We start from the raw sequence: 21,583 nt of genomic DNA, 5'->3' as shown, positions 1-21,583 counted from the left end.
AGTAATTTATGAATCCAACATTGGCTGTCAAATAGTGTGTGTGTGTGTGTGTGTGTCTATGTATGTATAGTATGTATATATGTATGTGTGTCTATGTATGTATGTATAGTATGTATATATATATATTATATATATATATATATATATATATATATATATGTATATATACATACATATATATATATATATACATATATATATATATATATATATACATAGAGAGAGAGAGAGAGAGAGAGAGACAGAGAGAGAGAGACAGACAGACAGACAGAGACAGAGAGACAGAGAGACAGACCTAGAGGGACATCACATGATGTCATCATGCCTTTGAATAGTATGTGATGTAATTTGTCAACACCTACCTTCAGTACTGGCATTAACAAAGTGTACGTCATCCTGAATGTAGTCAAAGGTTGTCATGTTGGCATAAAACACGTCACCATCCTTGACAAAATCAAAGGTGATGTTGTAGTCAGTGTCAGGAAAGTTCAAAACGAGTCTAGACACCGTGCTACCACATTTACTCTTGTCTTCATCTACTATTGCATCAATAGGCAAATCAAACTTGGCCATGCCCTGGAAGAAGAAATAAGGTGAGACCATCCAACAATTACAACTCAATTGAAAATTAAAGCATTGGTGATGAAAGCTTATGTCACTGTCACAACTGACGCACTAGAAATAGAATTCCTTAGTTTTTTTTTGTTTTTTTTGGTTTTTTTTTGGGGGGGGGGAGAGGAGGAGACATTTATATGTATCACAATTGCAATAGGATTATATCAATATTTTATGACATTTTCATAGCAACACATGAAATTGCTAGAAGTATTCACCCCAAGTAATGACCTGTCTGTTGCCAAATAATGACACACCTTTTTTTGACATTTTTTGATAAATCTATACTGGGAAAAATCCTAATAGACTGTCACTATCTGAGCTGTCTTCCTGCTGTTTGCACGTGTTGAGTCCCGCCATGAAGAAAATCATACCTATTTGTGGTCAAACCACTCATTTCAGTACATTGAAAAAGTGTAAACGTATAACGTTTGTTCATCTACATTCGTAATCTGTTCCAAGGAGTGGACCTATGGGATTTACTTGATACTTTGAACAGAAATACTGACGAAACTGTTACAGTGATGTTTGCTAGGTTAGGACTGGGAATAGTTTAAAGCAAATGTTTCCACTAACATGCCCCATGAAATAGATTAGGAAAATAAGAAACTGTTATTTTTGTATTTTTTTTTGGGGGGGGGGGGGGGGGCAACTCCTTAAAATCTGCAAAATGAAGCAAATACAGCTACTTTTCAATTGGGTTCAAACTCACAACATACGGCATCCAGTTGCCTAGCTACATTAATTTGCATGTAAAATTATAAAAGAAAGAGATCAAGTTGGAGGGTTGTAAATAGGGATGCTTTGGTTAACAGAAACTGACATCAGTTTTTGTTTGGTCTATTTTGGTCACAAGAGGGCGCCACAACATTACTTACAGTTGTGCTGTCTTTCTTCTTGTAAGGCAGATTGAACTCAATACCAAGTATTGCCTTCAGACAAACAGTACCATTTGCATACTTCACATCAAAGGAAGCATCAGGTGGCTGGGTCACTGTGCTATGCTGTGCAGTTGTAGCAGGCGCTGGAGTTGTCGTGTCAGCAGCACAAACAGTAGCTGCAAGATGGGTAGAAAATATTGAAGATCTGTTCATTGACAATGCATTCATCAAAACTTGTCCGTTCACCCTTGTTGTACTCCTTACATTACATGGACACGAGATTTACATAGTCAAAAAAATATTGTATTTCTGCTTTCCCTTTTCTACAGTACTCAATAGTTAAAGTTTTCTCGGCAATCTGTATGCAGAACCTGTCTGCTTTTAAAATTGGCTTCTGTCATAAAAAGACACTGTAATGCTGGAGTGACTCACATTTGTAATGTTCTATATTTATCCAAACAATGTTAAAACACGTTATGAGCTTTGGTATTTTGTGGTGAACTACAGTGCCAATGAACAGGAAATGAAACTTGCAGGTCAACACAGTTGACATAAGATGTTTCATTTTCTTTTTCACTCAGATTTCACAGTCTGGGTACGGTGAAATTGACGGGGAACGCAGCCTGTGCATTATACCGAGCCACACTGTGACAAGATATGAGCAACGTGCTTACATATATTTCAATGAACTTTCATATGCTGTTTTAGTCCATTCAATTCACTTTGGTATAAAGGCACAGCAAAGATGAAGGCATTGTCACCCACACTTTGAACGGCATACTCAACAACGTCATGCTCTGATCATAGACAATTTTATAGAAAATCTTTTTTCTTTGGTACAGAATGTGAGTGTGTACCTTGAATGTTAATAAATTGTGACTATATTGAGTGCAAACACATGGATACTGTGAGGTTATTACGAAAATAACCATAAAAACAATATGTCGTCTCTTTGATCGCAAACAAATCTATGACTATGCACAGTAGACAGCTGACGTGGCTGACAGAGTAACGCCTATCCCTCAAGCAAACACAAAGGTATGTCCTGATAATAAAAGACACCCATGTCATGGGGTTAGCATCTAGACCACACAGACAATGAAGTAGCAACCAGAAGGAAGTTCAGCCATGAGAAATGTGAAACTACAAAATGTTTTGTGCGTCTGCCATTGTAGTACAATATCTGTCCTGCAAAGTTCACGGAATACATGTTACTTTCACTTTTATTTCTGATGATAAATGAAAAATTACGACCGTGCAAAAAAACCGGAATGGACGAGGTTGAAAATTTTGCTTACTCACTAGTGAAATACCAGTTCAATTGATCCAACAGCTGTCATTTTAATATCATTTTGGTAAAATATTATCTTTCCTTTACAGATAATTGTAAATACACAGCATAAACATTATGCATGAGTTACCATAAGAATAGTACTGTAGTGTACACATCTGAGAAACGAAAGTTTAAATGCTAGGATTGCTAGCCCATTCCTTGCTCACTGAAATTTTAGAGTATTCTCTTTCATAAAGTGGGAATTAACGTCAAGATGCTCTATTTGAAAAATAACTTCTCAATTACATACCAATATTTGAAATTCAAAATGATCCTGACTCTCTGTGCTGATTCTCAGCTGAGCTGTGTAATGTTGTACATGAGAATTTCTCTGGTCACCGGGCTATGAAAAGTGACTTTAAAATTGGCAGTGAACGCTGCGGTACTTAAAACACCTCATAAACTGGTATTAGTTATAGGTGGTTATGGTAAATGCTGATTACATTGAGTTATTTGATAGAATCCTACAGTAAAATGCACTTCATTGCTAAACTAGTCATAATCTGCAAACTGAGAACCATTACACATGTACACAGACCAAGTGATTCAGTATAAACACTCATGTGACAATGTAATGTTTTTGCGTAATCAGACCCATGCTTCTCTCTCTCTGTCACATGCCATACACCCCATATCCTACTGCTGCGGCCCCTAAATTATTTGTCATTTAATTAATTAATCTAGCCTCATTGCGGCAGCAAACTGGCTGACAGGGCAAAAGGTGTTGTGAGGCCAGGGTTCAAAAACTGGCAAATATTCAGTATTATAGTTAACTCTCACCTATTGACCCCTCCCCCTCCCCCTTTGGTGGAGATGTTGGTTTTTGGCATTTCTACTGTACAGACAGTAAAATTGCTTAGAAAGAAAGTTTTGAAATTGATGCTAGGCAAGACATTACAGATTTGTCCTGAGCACGTATTTTGTGCACAACAGCATCACAAATATCAACATCCAGGGGCAAACGCAGACCTTTGAAAAACAAGTCATCGTTGATGACACAGTCCCCACTTGTTAATGGGTACTTTGATTACAGGTCCTGAGAGAGGATAGAGTCCTCTTCATTAGGTCTGTGATAAAAATACTTTTGAATAAATTCGCTTGATACATGTCTGAGTTGTAGTTCAGGACATGAAAAAATCGTAATAAAATGGCCACACGGTGGCCATATTGGATTGTATCACAAAACAAATAAATGTGAATATGTATGACATAGGTCAATGTCCTTGTAGCAAATTTGATTAAAATCGGTTGAGATATGCCAGAGTTGTGGCTTGTACATGAAAAAATCATAACAAAATGGCCGCACAGCAGCCATATTGGATCGTATCACAAAACAAATTAATTTGCATATGTATGACATTGGTCAATCTCCGTGTACCAACTTTGAATAAATTCGCTTGATACATGTCTGAGTTATGGTTCTGGACATGAAAAAACGTAATAAAATGGCCACACGGTGGCCATATTGGATTGTATCACAAAACAAATCAATGTGCATGTGCATGACATAGGTCAATGTCCTTGTACCAAGTTTGAATAAAATCGGTTGAGATATGCCTGAGTTATGGCTCTGTACATGAAAAAATCGTAACAAAATGGCCGCCTGGCGGCCATATTGGATCGTATCACAAAACAAATTGATGTGCATAGCTATGACATTGGTCAATGTCCTTGTACCAACTTTGAATAAAATCTGTTGAAACATGCCTGAGTAATGGCTCTGTACATGAAAAAATCGTAACAAAATGGCCGCAAGGTGGCCATATTGGATCGTATCACAAAAAAAATTGGCATGCATATCTATGACATTGGTCAATGTCCTTGTACCAACTTTGAATAAAATCAGGTGAAACATGCCTGAGTAATGGCTCTGTACATGAAAAAATCGTAACAAAATGGCCGACTGGCAGCCATATTGGATCGTATCACAAAACAAATCAATGTGCATCTGTATGACATATGAAGTAATCCTTGTACCAAGTTTGAACGAAATCGCTCCAGGCATCTCTGAGATATCTGCGTGAACGGACGGACGCACGCACGGACGGACGGACGCACGCACGCACACACGCACGGACATGACCAAACCTATAAGTCCCCCCGGACGGTGTCCGTGGGGACTAACAAACACATGTGATGAACACCACCACAGATAAGGAGATTACACATTTTTTGAAAGCACATCACCTGATAACCAGTCAGCCACTTTGATGACCTTTGAACCTTATCAACAACAAAACAATTGCAGCATTGGCTGAAATCTTGACAAATAGATGGGGATATCGACAAATGCCTTCACGCATGGCCAGAGGTTAATTTTAGATGATGATGTCACCAGAAACATTGTTGAATATTCAACAAGATGACATCCAGAGCCAAAGGACAGCGTTGCCATCTTGTGCAATAGTTGGGCTATTTTCATCACATATGACATGTCAGCACTATTTTTTTCTGTTGCTCTTAAAACATGAATTTATCGTAAGCACACATGTTCTTTTTTTATTCATTTCCATGAGAGTCACCAGAAATTTTCAGCTTGCAGAGTCGCACATGACTTAGCACTTTTAGGCTGAAGGACAAATTTAGTTTGTCCAAGTAAGAGACAACAACAATTGCATCTCATTGACTGGTCACTTCATCTTTTAGGAATATTGTGTAAATGTCAGAAAACAATATAATTTATTTTTTTTTAAATTCATAAGTACTGTGTTACAAATTGGCAGACATTAAACGGAAAAATGTTGAGAAGTTACAAATATGCATATACTTGGAAATGTTACTGTAAATTTCTTGTTGTGTACAACAAAGACATGGGATAAGAAATGAAAAAAGTACACTGACCAATTGGTGATTTTGGAAAAATTCTATGAAAGTATCTTAAGTTCACAATTCATCCAACAGACAAAGTCCATATGGTGCAGTCAAAATGACTTGTTTCATAAGGACTAGCCATGCACAATAATATCTGTACCACAGCTACCAAGCACCAGTGGTGGACAGACCTGATCTAGATTCAGATTCAAGTTCCAGTGTTAGTACTAGAAACAGATTAACATTCAAGTCAAATTAGATCGATTGCATACATAACATCAATGCTAATACTACTTTATTCTTTGTTGGCCTTGATTGATACATTGCTTGGACTAAAACTACATCTGTTGCTAACAGTAGATTTAGAAGATGAATTGAATTTTGAAATTCGCTTGCTCAAATGAAGTAATGTGGTCAGTAATCTTCATGTTGCAAAGTATTTAAAATACAATGCAACGTCATACCTATCTATAGTGTATAAGTCGCCTGTGACTGAGTAGCATGTTTTTCTGTATTCTTCTGTGACCTGAATCTATGTCAAGGGTTACCACACACCAACATGTTTTTTATGACATTATTGGACGGCCATTTTTCTTCATTTCAACACATAGACCGTACACTGGTACTTCACAGATCACAGACTCAGAATTGTACGTACACCATCGAATGAATTTACCACATGCTTAGATCTTGGTCATTTTAACACAATGAATTAAATATGGACTTCGTCAGTCTGGTGAACTTTACACAACATGTTGCCCAAGATTAAATCTACATGTACGTCAAAACTACCATCACATTTTTTCTTAACCAGCCCTAAGGAAATTTGCGTGTTCCAATTCATGGATGTCTCCTATATAATTTTCCATCTACCTGTATCATCAGACACCCTATTCAGTGGATTTACTAATGTTTACTTTTAGAGGAACTTGTGTTGAGTCACCCGTTTCATCAGCACTTAATTTTCTTATAATGGTTACAGAGGTTTGTTGCACTGCTAATTAGTCTGTAGTCACTGCTACATTTGTCTTGCTGCTGTGCCAGCTATGGTTTGAATATTTCAGTTCTCATTTATATTCATCAATCAAACGAAAATGGAGTACAAGTATGCATGTATTTTGTTTCTTAAGTATTTGACTTCTTTTGCGGTCTCTAGGCAGGTAATTATTGCCTGAACACATGGGTTTGCAAGCCCTCATGGTGGAGACCATTTGTCCAATGTGAGCAGGACAACTGGTCACATGATCACCAGCCTAAAACCAATGCTTTTGGCAATAATAATACAACCATCAATCCAGATGAATTTCTTTATTCCTTATCCTGAAAAGTGATGTCATTATCGCAGCAGAGCAAAAACAGTCAACATATCAGATTTGTTTTCTCATGGATACTATAGCCCATTTTAATTGGTTAAATATCTTCAAAACTGAATTACCATCTTGTTTCACGGTTTTGTGTTCATCTTCATTGAACTCCCTTTTCACAAATATTTAGCTGGTTGCAAGTTTTCCTACCATCAGATCACTGTATGCTAGATAGTGCATGCATTCTGGTACCAAATTTGTGCATTTTGTGTCTTCATACACTTGTACTGGTATTGTCATTCAGAAACACAGAGTGACAAATCATTAACTTACATGTACAATTCGTTGATTATTTAACAAAACTGAGTTGCTATGGCCTCCTACAGTTCAATAGTTCAATTAAAACTTCGACAAAGTTGACCTAATTTTGCCAGACATCAACTCTTTGCCCCTTTGAACTTTTTGTTCAGCAGGTTGATGATCTACAGGCCTTTAAAGGCCTGCGTTGGCATGCCAGATTGTCTCATCAGAAAATTTTCCCACAAGATTACAATTTATATAGGCACTCCCACTTGGTAACATTTTTAAAACACATTTTTTTAATGCCAACGGTCAATATTTGACGTGGCGACTGCGTGCGTATCGCGAGATATTGATAAAAACATGTCATTTCCCGAGCGTATTTTTCACATCCCGAAGTTTTACGATCGTTTCTGATTTTGATCTGAAATTCCCCGAGGGTTTCAGCGTTTCCGTTACAATTTCAAAACTTGCGTACGATTTTACGCAACTGAGTTTTTCTTTGCGTAAAATGTATTCAAAATGCGTACGGTAGGAATCAGTATCTGAAGTGAGCTTGGCAGTCTTTTCTGTAGAACTTCGGGGGTTTCCTGTAATGCGCATGCTCTATTAACAAAAAACAACAACCTGGGGGGCTTCAAGGTGTAGCTGAACGTTTGCCATGCTGTGATGCATGTCCCGTATATGATCGTTGAGCAGCCCAGTGGGTTCATGTTCAAAGAAAATACCTTCTGACTACGAAATTAGTGTTTTCAAAGGGCCAACAAAAAGCAGATACTGTTCAAAGTCCAGCGGGACCTCTCAAGAATGCAACCCGACTGAGTCTAAATGGTCACCCGTAAACACTTTCCAAATAACATGCGACGTAATGACCATTAACTGTATTGTTTTACCAACAACGTAGACTCGATCGATTCTCGAATTGTTTGCATCTGTAGTGCCATTGTCTGTACAGAACTGATTGACATGACGTTTTGTGATGATGGAATACAATGTTGCATAAAGTGCTGCAGTCTGCTAAAGTCTAAAATGTTGCAATATATTGATAAATGTCACTTGCAAGCAGGTGCATATGTTCTATTTTTGACCTGCATTGAACCACGTTCAGGCAATGTAGCGCGGGCCAAGTACGTCGTGTCATTGGGCGGCATTTCTCAATGCGTATTTGTTTACGCAGTCATGATTTTTTTTGCGTATTTCCGAACAATTTTGCGTAAAATACGCAGGATTTTGCGTTAACGGAAACGCTGGGGTTTGGTGTTGTGCTGATTGACGATATTCTAGGTAGTCTATAATAAGATCCGACGACGCAGTTAATTTACTTCCCACTGCAAAGACTTCATATACAGCATTATGCCTTTACCTGAGGTAAGTTTTTTAAAACTTCTCCTTAGCTTTTGTTGTTTTCATTATTCTAAATCAGTTGTATTGTATTTTTAATCAATACCACATAAACATCAGTTTGTAGGTGTTAAATATTAGCCGCCTGATGACTACATTTTGTCGTCTGCCACACAATACGGGTGGTTCGCCGCGCGCGTGGTATGCGTCTATACATACCACGCGGCGGTTTGCTATGTATGAACCACACGTAACTGGGCTAGTCACCAATGCTAATTCTGGTGGAATCAGCAAAAATCGTTTTTCGTTTTTTCACCAAGTCAGTAAGACTCAGCTTTCTCCCACGGGGCATGACTGATCACCAACGCAAGCGGTACTGAGGCGTACAGCGGCGTCAGTGTAGACTCGTACTCCATAGCTTAGTTGACAATTACCCCAGTGCCGAACGCTCGATGTTCGGAAGCTGAATGTAGGTGGGCCACCAGAATTCATTGAAGACATGTTTTTATCGATATCTCGCGATCCACGCACAGTCGCCACATCAAATATCGACCGTTGGCACTAAAAATGTGTTTTCAAAATGTTACCAAGTGGGAGTGCCACTTTAATGGAAAACAAAAGACTATCACACATCCAGAATCCTCTTACAGACTAGAACAAAGGTGATCCCAGGGATCGCAAAAAGTACCTTTAACTTCCATTGACATGAAAAAAGTTCACCCACATTGTGCAGATATAATAATCTGATATTGTTTATCAATTCAGCACATCTTTCTTCCTTTCAATTTGCATCAGGATTAAAGTAGACAGAAAATTTTGCCATTTCTGACAAAAAAGGCCAAAATTTACCGATGCTGGCTTACGAAACTGATAATAAATCTTTAATCCGCTATGGCACAAGCTAGGATGACATATCCGTCTCCTGGTTGTTTCATAAAAGATATTTTGTGAAGAGAATCAATAGAATGGTTTATTTTTAAAAACATGATAAATGGATGCACTCATGCATACATGCTGTTCAATTAGACAAGCACTTCTGATATTAGAAAACCGCATCTGACAAATTAATCAAATTTAACACCATACAGTCTGTTTCCCTGGTAACTGGTATACAGATGAACAAAAGACCACTGCAAATAATTTATGAATCTCTTTTTTTGATCCCAGAAACAAAAATATTTTTTGGGGTCTCGAGCACAAACTCCACTGTTAAACTAACATGCTAGTTTCTTGTTCTCCTCCCCACAGCATGTCCAGATACACAGTATTCAGCTTGTTAACTCATCCTGTACATGTACATGTGTTCACTGCAAAATTCTGGTCCGAAAAAATATTCAAAATGTAAAAAATACATATACACCAAACACAAAGGGAGGTTTCGTAAGCAATATGAATTTTATTATTTTCCGCACCGAAACATGATGAAGGGTGTGGCATACTGCTATTAACAATGGCTAATATCTTAACCTGTTCACCCCTAATTCCATGTGAAGAGGTCCAGAATCGTCACTGATAACAAATGAGTTGGACCAAACCATGGTGGTGAAAGGGTAAGCCCAATAAACTGGGAAGTTTAGTGTAATCTTATTGTTTTCTTGGGTAAAATTGGACTGCTACAGTCACAAGGAGGGAGAAGCAGCCGTAACCTCTGAGAGTCACAGTCTAGCAACCAATGCAAATAACAACAACAACAACAGCACTACTGGTAAAATGTAACTAGTTTCATAAATGTAGAACATTCATACTTTTGAAACTTCGAAGTCGTAAGAAGTATCATAAACAAAATGATGACAAATTTCATTTTTATATGTTACCACAGAAAGGTAATGCTTAATTTCCTAACACATTGTTTGCTTATCCATCGTATGAAGGATCATTGTTTGAATATGCAAATTAAGGTAGTACGTGCCTTGAAATAAAAAAACTTAAATTTTTGCACAAGCTTTCCTCGGGAAATATTCACCCATTCTCTTCTGAAATCATTAATAAAAGTCTGGGATGTGTGCAGTTTGGTACAAGAGAAACAATTCACCAAACATTTACAGATGTTTGAAATTCAAAATGGCCACATCCTTGTGTTAGCTCTATACATGGAGAAAAGTAAAATATCCCATTTTCACAAAACTAAGATGGTGAAAATTTTACATACTCCCAAGGGCTTCAAAAGAACACACTAGTTTTCAACTTATAAACTCATCAATGTATGCAATAGTGAAAGGCTTTTTAACAAGCTGCTGGCACCTGTCAAAGACAACAATTCTTTCGGTATGAAATACCATTGGCAGAGTAACTGTGGTAATACAATAAGCTTTATAAATAATCTCCCCACAAAATATGTACATGTATGTTCACAGCAAACAAATACGTTAACCTGTATATATCATGTGTGTATTACTGTGTTCCCACTAGCCAAACCAACGCCGCCGGTAACTAACGGTTTTCATTGGTAACACCTGTGGATTAACCCTTAATCTCTACTTATGTCCATACACGGAATTTCCTCCGGTGTTTTGAGGAAAACACCGGTATTTTGCGCCCTCTACGTTCAATATATGTCTATAGTACAGGTTGGATATAAACAACAATGGCGGATGTCCAGGACGCAACTGTAGCGGCGTGTCTCCTGTATTTTCACCTTCATATGCGATCCAGACGGATTCAACAGTTCAATCGTCGCCTCAGGAATGCATAAATGGACTCACAACGAGACCCAAACATTGATATTCTTGCCTCGCTATTCGATGAGCAAGATCACTAAAACCCATTAAAATAATTTTTCACAACCAAACAAAGGAAAGAATCTACACTGCGACTGATGAGAAACCACACTCGGGTTTCGAAACGCTAGCGTCAAAGGGCCACTCTATCAACTTTGTAACACCATAGGTCCGGCTGCGTCTCGCCATAAGCTTTCCCCACACAAACAAAAGATTACCGTACACACTAATCCAAACTTCCCTACAAATATCCGAGGCGAAACAAACATTTTTTATTAACACAAACAATCGGATAAGAATGTAGGAACACATTTTTGAAACGAACCAAACACAAACTCGACACAAAAACATTTTGGATAGTTAGGTGGGCAGCCTCTTTCACACTTTATACATGGGAGCGAGAGATCTGTTGTCTTCCATGGTTCGTGTCGAGTCCAGCTATGCGTACTGTGCACTCGAGCTGATAGGTCAGAGGTAATGTTTTGGACAAAAGTCGTCGCGAGAGGGCGTTTACACCGTCGTTAACCGTTCTGACACACAATTTGCGTCGGCGCGCCGTTGCAGGTCTGACGAAATTCGACGCCGTAGATCGACGCCGTCGCAGCACCGTCGTTAACTGTTCTCACACGTGGTGTTTTCGTCGTTGTTTACCATAACAACGGCGTTCACAACGTTGTTAAATGCTGTGTCAGAACGGCCCTTATGTAAAGACTCAATAAACACATTACTGCTATGATGAAGGCATGTCATCATTTCAATGAAGATGAATTTTACTTTAAAGTCTACACATTGTTCAGGTACATGTCGTTTACACACAAGAGATTTTCAATGAAATTCAACTTCTAGATAACAATATTAATTAACTTTTTAGATTGTACAGTGATTCGTCAAACTTGGAATTTAGATGAACGCTAAAAGTAAAACATGACACACAGATGCACGCAACTACATGTTTTCCAGTGATCATGTTTATCCATGACGTGAATCTGTTTCTATTGCTATGAGTTGTACGACACTACTTCTGCAATTTTGATATTACAAAGATCACTACTATAGTCAGAATGTGATGCTTTATTCCAAAGTGGCCCAATTGAAAACAAGAGTATGGGAGACAAATACTGTAATAAAATTGAACAATGCATGAGTGTTATGATTTCCTACACCAGGAAGTATAATGCGGCAAGAAATTGAACAAAAGCAGGTTTTCAACAAAGAGAAAATATGTAACAGAGGTGGAAAGATTGCTACAGCACACTACATATCATTGGTCACAAACAGTTATATTCAAACACTGACAAGCTTTAATCCTTTGAGTGCTGTAATTTTTTCCATCAAAATTTTAGAGCAACATTTTAACAATTTTTATGAATTTTTCTGAAATTCTTTTATTTTGGACCAAACGGACATCACATTTCATTGGCTACAGGTTTTCACCAAAATTTTGGCAAAAATCTGAAAAAAATTGACTGGGGTACATTTTATATTGGCGACATAAGTTGACTTTGGTTCTCGAAGGGTTAATTATTTCTCTATGGCCTGTCTTTGAATAACCATGACAGCTACAGGAAAACCCCTCTGACTCACAGAACTTACACCTTGCCTTTGTGTTGACTGTGAATTGTGCCAGTGAATCACAGCAGTGAATGCATTACAAAGGCGTGCCAAGGAAGGTGATTCGGTGTCATTGGCTGTGGTGTCCCAATGATCATGTGATTGACATGTGACCTGGACATGATTTTTTTTAAATATAATGAATTTGGAAATCTGATCTAATCTTATATGTATACAATCTATCATTAATCCAGGGAGCGTTTCATTAAAATTTCATCAAAAACTACTGCTCAGGACAAAATACAAGGCCCACTTGTTCTGCATAATTATCAAAAATCACATTTAGGCAGGCCTATTGACTTCTTGCTAAACATGTTAAGTTATGATAAAACACTGTAACACCTCATAATATCTTAAAAAGACATAAAAACCTAGAGTCATTGTCTGGCCATATTTGGACATATATTGTTCAAAAAATTCAGTTGTGGTACACGTTGTGTTCTGTTCACTTGTGAACCTTCGTTTTCCATTAACTTTAAATCTGTATTTGTTTTCTGTTTAATCTCACCAAGCGTTTTAGTATCTGCTAAATATTCACAAGAGACTTCCTTGTCTCTGTAACATACTCATTATAATGGAGAATCTAACCTCAACATTTTGTGACAATAGTCTGAACAATGGTTATAGTAAAATGAAGAAATACCTCTTTCCTACAAAAGACTGCATGGGTATGGTTTATGACCGGTGAGTGGGTAAGAATGATTGTCTTAGAAATACATCAAAGAACAATGAATGATATCATAACTGTACATTACTGAGGCACTTCCACAATGCATTCATAAATATACATGTAGGTCAAAGTTCAGAACATTGTGGCCCTGAAATATGAATCGCCTTCAGTTTGTGTTGGCAAAATAAATCTTTTATCCGACACTTTTACAGATAGGCAATCCATAATTAATCATTTTAAATACGGAAACAAGAACAGATTATGAACATTTGACATTACACATGTGAATAAAAAAAACACAGTATATTACAACATATCACATTTAACATGCTGATAATTACTTCCTTGTAATTTGAATATGGAGAGAGAAAAATCACTTTATTGTACCATACAAAGATAAATAATGTAGAAACGATCAATCAAAATTGTTGAATTGATACAAAGTTGAATTATTGTGAAGATTTATCAGTCTTCCAATGGTGCAACTTTTGCCATAGATATCTGCATGCAGGGATCTAGCAAAAATCCTGTTGTATCCTGGTATGGTTATTATTCACATTTTTCCTGAAGTTTATTCATCTGTTCAATATTTTTTATTATAACTACAAGTAAATCCGCTCAGCTGCTAACGTTTCTGACATAATCCCCTTAATACCGGTGTCATTGAGACAAAACATGGCACACTGCAATCCACTGAACTGAAAGCACCAACATTTGCATCACTTGATTTTATCTTTTTCTAACTCTCTGAAGGACAGAATACAAAGACCGTCACCAGCAAATTACATCAAGTTGTACCTCACTCTGAACTCCATATTTCCATTCAAAGTGGCTGTCATAACTCTTATGACAATGACAGGACTGAGTTATTGAAGCTAGATGGGGAGAAATTTCCATGTAAGATCTGCAGACATGACATCCTAGAGTTCACCTCTCCTCTAATTTCAACTGTCCAAACTAAGGCATGGCAGAGACAGTGCAATAGACAGACATGCTAATGTGTAATTGGTAGGTATCATGGTGCAATGAACAGACATGCTAATTTGTAGCTGGTACAAATTTTCCAAAACTGTCTGTCCTTACAAAACAAGTGACCTCTTTCACACAAGTATGCAGAGTTCTTTGAACCAAAGTCACACTTTTCTTGCCATGGGATACACTCTGTGTAACTCACAATGTTAAAAAAAAGACCTTTTTGCTGCAGGACAAAATAGACCTCTCAAAGACCCCTTTCCATTTTTACTTCAGTACTTGTAGTACCGATATTTGTTTCCCATTGTATCATTATAACAGACTTTCCAGTCCCTGTGAGCTAGAAGCTATACTGTTCTTGCATACTTTTTTTAACAACCAAGTCTTCATTCAAACTTTTTATATTTCACTTCTACTTTTGTCCCTGGTGAGGTTAGCCATACATAAAAGACAAAAGACCGGAAGGGTAAAGTGAAAGATACTTTTCAAATGGTAAAAACATTTCAAAGAGAACAAAATTGCTAATTTTCATCTGCCATTACGGCAAAAACGGGAAATATAACCAGTAAAACAAACAGAAACTATATGGTTTAGTCTCAGCTGACAAAGTTGTCCTTGTTAATGTGGAACCAGTGTAAACCTACAAGCAACAAGTGCCCAGGTAAATTCCTTACCTCACTGCTTAATCAAGAAAATCCTTATTGGTATTTCGAGAGCAAGAGTTAGAATACTGAATGGAGTTTCTCCTTTTAGCATTATACACATCTTTGGGTAAATCATGTGTCCTCAGTGGAAAGGTGTCCATAATGTACAGTAAAATTTTACAAATCTTGTGACATTTACCTTGACAAATTTATATTTCATAAATGAGGGCTGATTAGAAAAGTGCAATGAAAGACCAGTTTTGCTGCATTGAACCAGTAGTTTTGACCGAGTTTGACAGAGAAACCCACTAAGAAAAGAAAGACTACACAGAGATAGGTTTCAGGCTCACAAGAATGTGGTCATACCTAAAGATGATGAAATATTACTGTGCAAAGTTTAATTTGCAACCTTAGTTGACAAAATTGATAGAACTGTCAGTATTGAGATCTCTGTAAACAAACCCTTACAGGTCAGGGACAGGAGATTTCTTTTGGCCTAGGAAAGGATAGAACTCTTAATTAAAAAGGATAAATGCACGGAAAAAAATCTTTGTAGCATTTGTTGGTCCCAAAGAAGAGAAAACTTGATCCGTTCATCACTGATGTAAAAGCCTTACACAATTATGATCATGGTAATATTTTACAAATTTAAACCAGAGCGCAGTAAGAGTGTACACTTAAGAATGTATCAGTATATTTACAGTAAACACACTTCACTTGTTTTTCTACAAGTCTTGTGATATGAACCATTGGTTCCTTCCTGTCCTTGTCCTAAAGTTCAAGGTCAACAAATCAATGAAAGCAGTTCCTCTTTTCTTGTATTTGATATGCCAAGTGCATCACATTCAAATGTTTCAAGGAGTTCAACATCAATGAAGAAGAGGTCTGAGAAGGGGTCTACAGTTGTAAGTACCCGGCTGATACAAGTTTTACTGGTCTGTTTTATTATTGCTTGTCGCCAGCCAACTTAAATAATTCAATATGCAAATTTCTCAGTCAAAGGACAGGTAGGTATTAAACGTTACTGGTTTTTCTGGTGTGTACTATGGCAGATAAAAGGACAGGTATTTGAACAGAATGACCCAATAATAGAAAGATTGCACATCTTTCTGAATTCCTCCACAGAGAATACTGAAATATCGTAATCAATTTTTCACAACAGAATCATTTCAAGTTACAAAAGCATGGGCGTAAAATGGAGTTTCTGACCGTAATCCCTGACCTCACTGACCCTACTGTATACTTTGGCTTGTCTTTTTTTCCAGTGATGTGCAATGTTCACATTATGAATGAGTACCAACTATGGAAAGAACTAACGTTAACATACAGAGCTCTGGGTGAGTGAGAACACACTGAAGCACAGAGAAAAAACTTGTTGCACTTTATTTCACTGTTCAGTGACAGCATGATAGGATACCCCTCAGTGACAGATGGTATCATTTGCATACAGGTAGATCTAAGCCATCCACAGCCCTAAAGCACCTGTCCACATTCTCACAATTGTCTCAAATTACACCTGACCAGATGGCACAGAATTTCAAGCTCTTTGGCTCATATTTTATGGAAGTGTAGACACCTTCTCTTCGCACAATTCACCACTAAGAAGTCCTTAATAGGACTCTATCTTATTACAGAAGCACTTGGATCTGGTTGAAAGAGGGTTGGTGAAACGTTGCCCTGCAAATCTTGTAACAGGCACAGGCAGGAAATTGTAGTACACCAATAATCCACACACCCTTTACCTGCCAGACAGTATCATTTCCCCATCTGCCAAGTCAGTAAAAAGAGGTATTGAGCCAAAACCATGTATTTTCACCCACTTGGCTTGATAATGCTATAGCAGCTTTAGTTTATAAAAATCATGTTTACAATATTTTTGTTTTCAGGGGCCTTCATATGTTTAATATTTTGTTAATTGCACCATTTATCAGACTACGCATCACTAGTTTTAACTATCCTGACCTGGTTGTGAAATTTGTCATCATCGTCTGTGCAATCTATAAGCAGTGAATAGTCAACTAATGTAAATCTTGAGATATTCAAAATATATAGACCTGAACAGGAAAATGACTGCTGTAACTGACAGCTCCTTAATCTTCCTGGTAAACCTTTTTGTTTACACCTTGTTTCATGTCATACACATAAAAGTCGCAACAAATTTCAAGAAGAAAGACTAATTTTGGGTGCATGTTTTTGGGTCAATTCAGTACAAATGACCGTGTGTTTATCCGTGTCTTGGATTAGACAATTTTTTATGAACCCAGTGTTTCCAGGATCTTGAAAAGGTCAAATCTCAGGGCCTGAAAAATTTAATTTTTATCCACTTGTCCCCGGACAAGTAGCCTCTATTTTTCTACTTGTCCGTAGCAGAAACTCACTTGCCCTGAAAATTTTCAAAAAAAAAAGATTTCTGCTCTTACCAAGATTGTGGGACCTCGAATGGTTTGTGACAAATTGGTGGTATCTACAGTTTATAATTGTAAAAAAGTACATTACTGTAATGAAAATTATTTAATATGCTTTCGTCGTTATGGGAATTCTTTCCATTTACCGCATTAAGATGTGTTTAACAGAAATAAATACTAGTAAGATGTTTCATCACATTTATGACTACAAAAGTAGAAGTGATTGAAGACAATAGTCTAATAATGCAGACATTTAACATGGTTTTTTCACTACTGCTGTAAAGTTCACTTCATTTTTATAATTGCCCAATTGATTGATACTTTTTCATTGAAATTGCAAAAAGAAAATAGGTTGAAAACGCTAAATATCTGAGAGGAACTCCTTTCTCTTCATAATAGCAATAGCAACTTGCCATACCACGGCTTTGACAAGCTAGGGGGCTTTTGTTAAGGTCCGCTACAATCAAGATAGGGGGTCTTGACCATATAAGGAATTCAGCATGGTGACCTACACAAGCTTGCTGCGTACGATCGAAGAGTGGCATGAGACTCCTTCTGGAGAAATTTCTGACTGCAAAATACTACTTTGAAAGACAGGGATATAGTGCTTCATCAAAATTTTGGAGTAACTGATATTTTTAGGTAAAGTTGTGAGCTTCCATCACACCACATAGTGCCGTTTGATGTCCCGTGCAGTGTGGCTAGAAATTTCATTCTCCGTACACACTGTGTACTATAATATAGCTAGCAGGTTTAGTTGGGTAGAGTAACCGTGGTTGTCAATAAAGTTTGCTTCACTGTTTCACTGTCCAAATTGTTTGGTGAAAAGTCAGTTGTTCTATTTAAAATAATCTAGGCTTCCGCTTCAAACATCATTGTCTGGTTATTATCTCGTTACATTTTACATGTAAAGTGAGTGGAGAAGTACGTGGCCCTGCATTTGCCAAGGGTCCAGTGACTAGTGGACGCACATCGACTTGCTTACCATAAATCGCAAACTGTAACAGAGTAACTGATTTTTCTTTAGTTTTTCGGTTGAGACGAAAAAAATAAGCCCCGATTTGAGTGCGTCCGAGTGACCCATGTCTGGTACTTTTGGGGGACATTGTTTCTAATTTGCGTCAAAAGACGAAAGAACGCACTCTTGGCAAAACACAGAGTTGACTCTGAACTTTCTGCCCGCGGGCAAGTGAGGGCTAGTTTTGCGCTAGTCCGTGTAAGAAATCAGTCTGTCCCGGGCATCGGGCAAGCGTAATTTTCAGGCCCTGAATCTGTCATATTACATTATACAGGAAACTGTCAGATCTGTCAAATTACCCTGTATATGAGAATACACTCCATTGACCTGACAGGGACAAACGAACCTGGCAGGAAGTGGGTTAACCTCAATAAACATGTCACATGGAATATTTTCAGCAAATGATATTTCAGACAAAGTGAAAGTTGTATAGGATAATTAAACCTTCCAACCATGAGAACTTTGCAGTGAACAGTTTTGCATAGTTTGGCAGCAAAGTGACTTCCATCACTTTAGATATAGTTACATTTTCACACCATATGTCTGTTGATACACTCGTTACATCCATACACCACACAAGTGTCACTCATCTGCAGACAATTTTGTCTTCAAAGACTTGTAAGGGGAATGAGAGTGGGCGTGACAAGGAATGCAATGTTGACACAATTTATGCTTATATTAAATTACTGAAAAGTTTTTTGTACAGCTGAAAGTGAAAAATAATACTCATGACAGCCAGTAAAGGATAAAAGTATAGTACAATTATTGTAACTAAACTATTTCATTTACAGTTCCCAAGAATTCATCTCCTCTGAGTGACCACTGCCACAGAATTTGACAGGCTTTAATACTCATGACAGCCAGTAAAGGATAAAAGTATAGTACAATTATTGTAACTAAACTATTTCATTTACAGTTCCCAAGAATTCATATCCTCTGAGTGACCACTGCCACAGAATCTGACAGGCTTTAATACTCATGACAGCCAGTAAAGGATAAAAGTATAGTACAATTATTGTAACTAAACTATTTCATTAAAATCAGCAGCATTTACAGTTCCCGAGAATTCATGCCCTCTGAGTGACCGCTGCCACAGCATTTGACAGGCTTTAAGAACTTGAGTTTGAAATCAGGAAATATAAAAAGCAGCTTCCTCTTCTCGTCTCCAGTGAACTCACACAAGTATAGCCAAAAATATCAACAAAGCAGTTGCACATGATCATTATCAATATTAAAACAATCACAATAGTGTCACAAGTCTACCTAAAGAAAACAAAAGCAAAAGAGAAAATCCATGTGGCGACAGAACTTACATTTATTAATACTATTAATACTAATACTATTCTTCGGCTCATCCAATCAAAGGATCATGGTTTGACTGATTGGCTGAACTATGCATGGAGGCAGGCACTTCTACCCCCATGGCTGAACTATGTATGGGTCAAGTTGGACATGCCCTTAGGAGGTCGGCTAATTCAAGGACAGTCCCTTTGTATGTATTAAAATAACAATAGACAACACCTACACTGTGGGCTACACCATGTCAAGAGCTTCCTGTGCGAACAGTGCAGGCTTTGTGTGCTGGCCCGTCGACGTTCGACTCCGCAAAAGATGGCACAGATATGTGTCAAGAAGCGGCTATTGTTTGATCAAGTTATAGATTTCAAAATACAATGGTGGCAGTCTGTTGGTAACCAACAGCACGGTCAGCGAGTAGCTTCGTGGGTAACTCCCCCTAATATGATGGGCCTGCGTACTGTACGTCTAATCCCAAAGACGTCACGGGTTCATCATATATACCAGATCACTTCAAAGAACCCTAAAACTAAAGTTAACACCGCATTCATGAAGATTCCATGCTACGAGAAGGAAATGTGGAAGGCAAATGTCTTAGAATGAATCGACCTATGGCTAATTTACAAGTTACTTCGCAGCACAAAAATGAATAATGAAGTTCAGTACAGGGTCACCGAAAGTTCGCCGCGCCGCCAGCGATCATATACCGTTGCGTAGGCATGCCCGCTTTCAACTCGTCGAGGTCTGCTGGAGCTAGCAACGTTCTCTAAAATACACAATTAGACTAAGCTAAGAAAACGTTCACAGACAGATGATTTACCTACTTAAAAATAAGTCGATCTTCTGTACGCTTGAAATAATGACACGATGCGGAATACGGAACATGTGGCGGAAAGGTGACATGAAGTTGTGAAACAACGTGACATGATTGTGGGACCGGGCAACGAACATGTTGAAAAAAGTGCGGGATCTGAAAGAATTCGACTGGCATGTCGCGACTGCTATAAAGTTCAGAACTTCAAATAGTGTCTCACTTACCTAAAAACAAGAAAAGGAGGCAGGAAAGTGCTATGTGATACTTCATTTTTCTGTCGATAGTGAAGACAGTATATTGGCGATCTGGCTCCTCGGAAAATGGGTTGGTGCAAGTCACGGGACCGTCAGCCGGGGCTGTTCTATTAATATTGTTGCTCCCCGGCGCTGTGAAGCTAAATTTCGTTCAAGCACTTCACGTTATTCATGACTTTTCTGAGAGTGATATATTCTATTCCTGTAAATTTATTATTTATATCTCTAAGTTAACCTTAAGAATTGTAAATAAGACTGAAAAACGCAGTAATTGTATCATTTAATTGCAAGGGACAATGTAGAATGCCCGGGTTAATGAGAGAAGAGCTAACCCGGAAGTGATATCAGTGTCATGTGACATGTTAGTGATTTAACGTATGCCTATATCTTAGTCTTTGTACACTTCATAAAAATATGTACATAGCAGGACTCGTATTAAATGTCTCACTGGAAGGTGCAATATAACAGATTATAGATCCCTTAATTTCATTAAATGTTGTGTATTATTCTTTACAACCCGTAGTTATTAGTCACATCGATTTCCATAAAAATACGTGGGTTTTTAGGATCATTTCCTAGTACTGTATTATAGTTTTT

At 37.7% G+C, this 21,583-nt stretch overlaps 1 protein-coding gene across 1 annotated transcript in view; it reads right to left on the bottom strand.

Moving 5' to 3' along the window:
• LOC139119339 (lysosome-associated membrane glycoprotein 1-like) overlaps positions 1 to 21,179 on the bottom strand; it is a 49,436-nt gene extending 28,257 nt beyond the window's left edge. Inside the window, exons 1-3 of the mRNA XM_070683109.1 lie at positions 20,957 to 21,179; positions 1,494 to 1,672; positions 363 to 576 (exon numbers count right to left, since the gene is read on the bottom strand). Coding sequence (XP_070539210.1) covers positions 363 to 576; positions 1,494 to 1,672; positions 20,957 to 21,002 — 439 coding nt within the window. The 5' untranslated portion in view covers positions 21,003 to 21,179. The remainder of the gene's footprint in view (positions 1 to 362; positions 577 to 1,493; positions 1,673 to 20,956) is intronic.
• Between the last annotated feature and the right edge of the window lie 404 nt (positions 21,180 to 21,583).

Source organism: Ptychodera flava, chromosome 19 (assembly GCF_041260155.1).
Source record: "Ptychodera flava strain L36383 chromosome 19, AS_Pfla_20210202, whole genome shotgun sequence".
Taxonomy (NCBI): Eukaryota; Metazoa; Hemichordata; class Enteropneusta; family Ptychoderidae; genus Ptychodera; species Ptychodera flava.
The sequence above is the reverse complement of the archived record's forward strand: the minus strand, read 5'-3'. Positions and strand labels throughout refer to the sequence as shown.